This window comes from Nicotiana tabacum, chromosome 10 (genome assembly GCF_000715075.1).
Source record: "Nicotiana tabacum cultivar K326 chromosome 10, ASM71507v2, whole genome shotgun sequence".
In the NCBI taxonomy this organism is placed as follows: domain Eukaryota; kingdom Viridiplantae; phylum Streptophyta; class Magnoliopsida; order Solanales; family Solanaceae; genus Nicotiana; species Nicotiana tabacum.
In genome coordinates this window covers 432,757-436,931 of record NC_134089.1, presented here as the reverse complement: position 1 = coordinate 436,931, position 4,175 = coordinate 432,757, and the positions used below count along the sequence as shown (strand labels likewise).

At 39.1% G+C, this 4,175-nt stretch overlaps 1 protein-coding gene across 1 annotated transcript; it reads right to left on the bottom strand.

The window, feature by feature from the left end:
* Positions 1–2,910: 2,910 nt before the first annotated feature.
* Positions 2,911–3,870, bottom strand: LOC107814820 (21 kDa protein-like). Its single transcript, XM_016640284.2, has one exon. The coding sequence runs from the start codon at positions 3,764–3,766 to the stop codon at positions 3,083–3,085; it is 684 nt and encodes a 227-aa protein (XP_016495770.2). The 5' UTR covers positions 3,767–3,870; the 3' UTR covers positions 2,911–3,082.
* Between the last annotated feature and the right edge of the window lie 305 nt (positions 3,871–4,175).

The window sequence follows — 4,175 nt, the reverse complement described above, 5'->3', positions numbered from 1 at the left end:
TGTTGGCCCGTTAAAAACTCAAATATCCAGAAGATGAAAGTAGCAGAAATGCAGATGTTGAGGTGGATGTGTGGGCACACTAGGATAGATAAGATTAGGAATGATGTTATTCGGGAGAAGGTGCACGTGGCTCCCATTGATGACAAGATGCGGGAAGCGAGGCTTAGATGGTTCGAACATATTCAAAGGAGAAGCCCAGATGCTCTGGTACGGAGGTGTGAGCGGCTGGTTATGGAGGGCACGAGAATAGGTAGAGGGAGATTTCCGAGGACATGACACTTGATAGGAAGACGTGAAGGTCGAGTATTAGAGTTGTAGGTTAAGATGTAGTTGAGTCTTGACTTACTTCGTACCATTGTGGGACTAGCCACGTAGAGTTTTTGTCTAGGATAGCTAGTGACAATGTTGTGTTTTACTACTACGCCTTTCAGTGCATGTCCTATTTACTAGCTATCGTTTTTGCTTTGCATCTTTCTTCTGCATTTCATGGTGTTCCTATTTTTTCTATGATTGTTGTGGTGATACTAATATTGTCTCCTCTTATTGTTTTGTCTTTTTGTTTTCTTGAGCCGAGGGTCTTTCGAAAACAGCCTCTCTATTCTTTTGGGGTAGGGGTAAGGTCTGCGTACACACTACCTTTCCCAAACCCCATTAGTGGGATTCTATTGGGTTGTTATTGTTGTTGTAATTGAATGCGCCATTGAAACTCTGAAGTTAGTGTGAGTGATCATTGGGTGTGCTCGACCAATTGAGCTGAGATGAACTTGAATTCCCGATTGCACACAAGTTGCTCGACAAATTGTATCAGTGAGTGAGTTGCTCGAGTTACGAGTGGTTTGCACAATGAAGGATGAAGATGATTCTTTACCAGATGATGTACTCCACGACATCTTTTAACGTCTCTGAATCTTTGATGTGGTTCAGCTGAGTTCTTTGTCAAAAAGATGGACATACATTTGGACGGCAATGCCTTACTTGAACCTTGATCTTGTTAGCTCTTATTAAATTGCGACTGACAAATTCAAAGACTTTATCAATTGGGTATTAGTTTCCCAAAGCGCAACTAAACTTGTTTGTTTCTTCTCTGTTATGATGATTTCTCCTTCGATAATATAACTATTTTGCAGTGGATTCACGCGACAACAAGGCGAAATGTATGTTCGAGAATTAATTTGTCTTAAGCTTTTGTCTTGGTGAGCCATTTGAGTTGCCGTGTTGTGATGTTTAGTTATAATTACATATTTTTAGTGTATAACTTATCTTATATTTTGAGGTTTTAATGCTAAACTATATTATATTTGTGCTTAATTGAGTCTATTTTATGTGTAGGTGAATTGGAGATGAAAGTAGAAGAAAAAAAAGACCTACAAGTCGAAAGCGTGCGCAGGAGCAGTGAATGAGAGAACCTGGTGACGCCAGGCTTGAAGCTGGCTTTGCAAGGCTAAAGCCAGGCTGAAGCTGGCGTTAGGCTGGCGACGCCAGGCCTAGGGCCAGGTCCAATCCGGACTTAATTCGTTTTCGGGTTTGACTAGGACTTTTTCTACACGTTTAGGTCTTTTCCTACACATATAAATAGACCTAAAAATGCCATTGGGGAGAACATACTTGAAGAGAACATACATGGAGAGGACGTTTTTGAAAGGAAAACACAAGCACAGAGCCGCCATGGAGGCCGGAATTCATTAAGTTCCATCTTTCTCCCACCAAACTTAGTAATTTTTATGTTTCTTTGTATGATTTGTTGTTTGGCTACCATGTCTATGTGGAGCTAAACTTCACGTTCTAGGGTTGTGGTTCTTTCATGACTATTATTATTCGGATATTGATTTTGCCTTCTTGATTTATCATATTGGTTTATTTATTCAATCTTGCGCTTAATTATTTAATTGCTTGATCACCAAGTGAATACTATCTACGAATTTAGAATTGAACTCGAAAGTGGGAATTCTAGATTGCATATAGGATTGAGTAGAGCAAGTTCTTGAACTCGGGCTTCGGGGAACGAATTCGTGGTTAGGATAGACATATACCTAATTGCCTTGCTTGGTTGATTTACAAGAATTATAAATGTGTTCTTGTTGATTCTAACCCCATAGACATATAAGCGTTAGATTAGCTTGAATAGGCGAGTAAGAACTCGACAGATTATTATGAGCAATATTAACCCCGTCAACCAATAAGCTAGATAAATTAGTCGGTCAATTCAATTGAAGAATACAATAGGATTGTCAGATAGCCCATAACCCTAGATCGTTTTCATTACATTGATATCATAAAAATCTGCTCTTTTTCTGTTCAAAGTTCATTATTTATATTTTTTTATTTAATTAGTTTAGAATCAATTACTTTTAGGTTTAATTCTTGTTTAGATAATTAGGATAGTCTAATTTAGTTAATAGTTAATCACAAGTTCTCGTGGGTTCGACATCCAACTTTTAGTCACTTTATTACTTGCGTATACTTGTGTGTGCATTTGGCCGCAACGTGTTGTCTTGTAGCCTGTGAATCTTTGCAAGTTTCTAGACTACAGCCTGTGAATCTTCGCCGCGATCCGAACATTTCACCGGATCATTCAATCGGTAGGAGCGACGGACGATGTGTAGAAAGGCTAATTAAGTTTTAAAAAATACCTACATTTTTTCTACGAAGCGCAATAAAAAAAAGAAGGTATGTTGACTCATCTTGTCGACCCAACTCATTTTGATATTTAATCAATCTTTAAACCGGTTGAGTCACAACCCATTTTTTAATTTGACCGCTTTGACTCAACCAAGTTTCACTAAACCACTCATTTTCCACCTGTTTCGCAGGAATTGTCAATTCTAAAATTCAAAACAAAGCAAAGATTCAGACACCAAATTTGAGTTTATACAGGATCATAGAAAGGAAGAAGAGATTAAAACTTAGAACTGGTAAAAAGAAAAACACTTTGTTAGAGTGGAGGCCCACAAAACCAAAAGGATCCATACACAATCAATGCTTCAACTCTTTGTTGTTTTTCTCCCACTTTACTAATACAAATATGATAACACTAATATCTTTTCACACTTTTGCCAATAATGCAACCTAAACTTCTCAACAACTAACGTGATATCTTGTTGGCAAAATTGTTTACCAAAGCCAAAGCGTTGCTAGTCACCTCCTTCACCTTCCCTGCACGATCACAGACATCCAATTTCAATGGCTCGTCATCAGTAACATCCTCAAATCCATCGGTGCAAGTGTCCTCATTAGTTAAGGCTGCACTCATCCATGTCTGAACGTTACTCATCTGAAACCTCAACGACTCGCTGGAGCCACCGAGCTTACGCATCTGACTCAATGAATCACGTATTTGATCGATGGTGTCACCAAAAACTGAGAAGCAATCATGGAGCGCAGCTACAACTCGTGGTTGCGCTCCATAGTCAGCTTCGCGTGATTGGTTGGAAAGGAAAGCTGCAATGCGCTTGGCTTTGGCTAGGCTGACTCCGACGGCTACACGAGCTAGTCGAGCAGGGTCTTGTTGTACTGCAGTGGCATAGTGATTAAGTGAATGGTAGCAGGTAGCAGGATACATGGTGGTTTTACAACTCGAGCGAATATAGTCTGTGTCAGCAGAGACAAATCCAGGATTTAGAGGTTGAGGAGCGGCAGCATTAGGAACGATGGCAACTGATGAAAACATGGTAGGGTCGAGGAGAGCAAACGACGGGACAAGGCGGAGGTGGAGGAGAACGGCGGCGAAAAGGATACAGAAGAGGGAAAGAGGATGTGAGGTTTTCATGGTTTATTGTATTTAGCTTCTTTTTTTTCCAAGCATGCAGTACTTAAAGCATTATGAAGAGTCCTTTGATCTCATGTTTTTTAGGCTGTACTGTTTTTGGTTGAAGTACGCGAGCTGATATAGGCAATTGGTCTTGAGGTAAAATGACATTTCTGTCCTAAGAACCATATGTAACGTGTTGTCATGATTTCTATAGTTGAAAAGAATATTCATGTTCCTTTAATTCAGGAAGTAGTACTGAACATTGCAAAATATTTGACCTCTCACAATTTAAAAACGATGCACTAAGAATTGAACCTTATTTTAATTTTATTACAAAAACTGTTTGTTTTTATGTTTTATTTGGATCTCCATCCTCATATGTTCTCTTGAACGTTTCTATTACCTACTTCTTGTTTAATGACCTTTT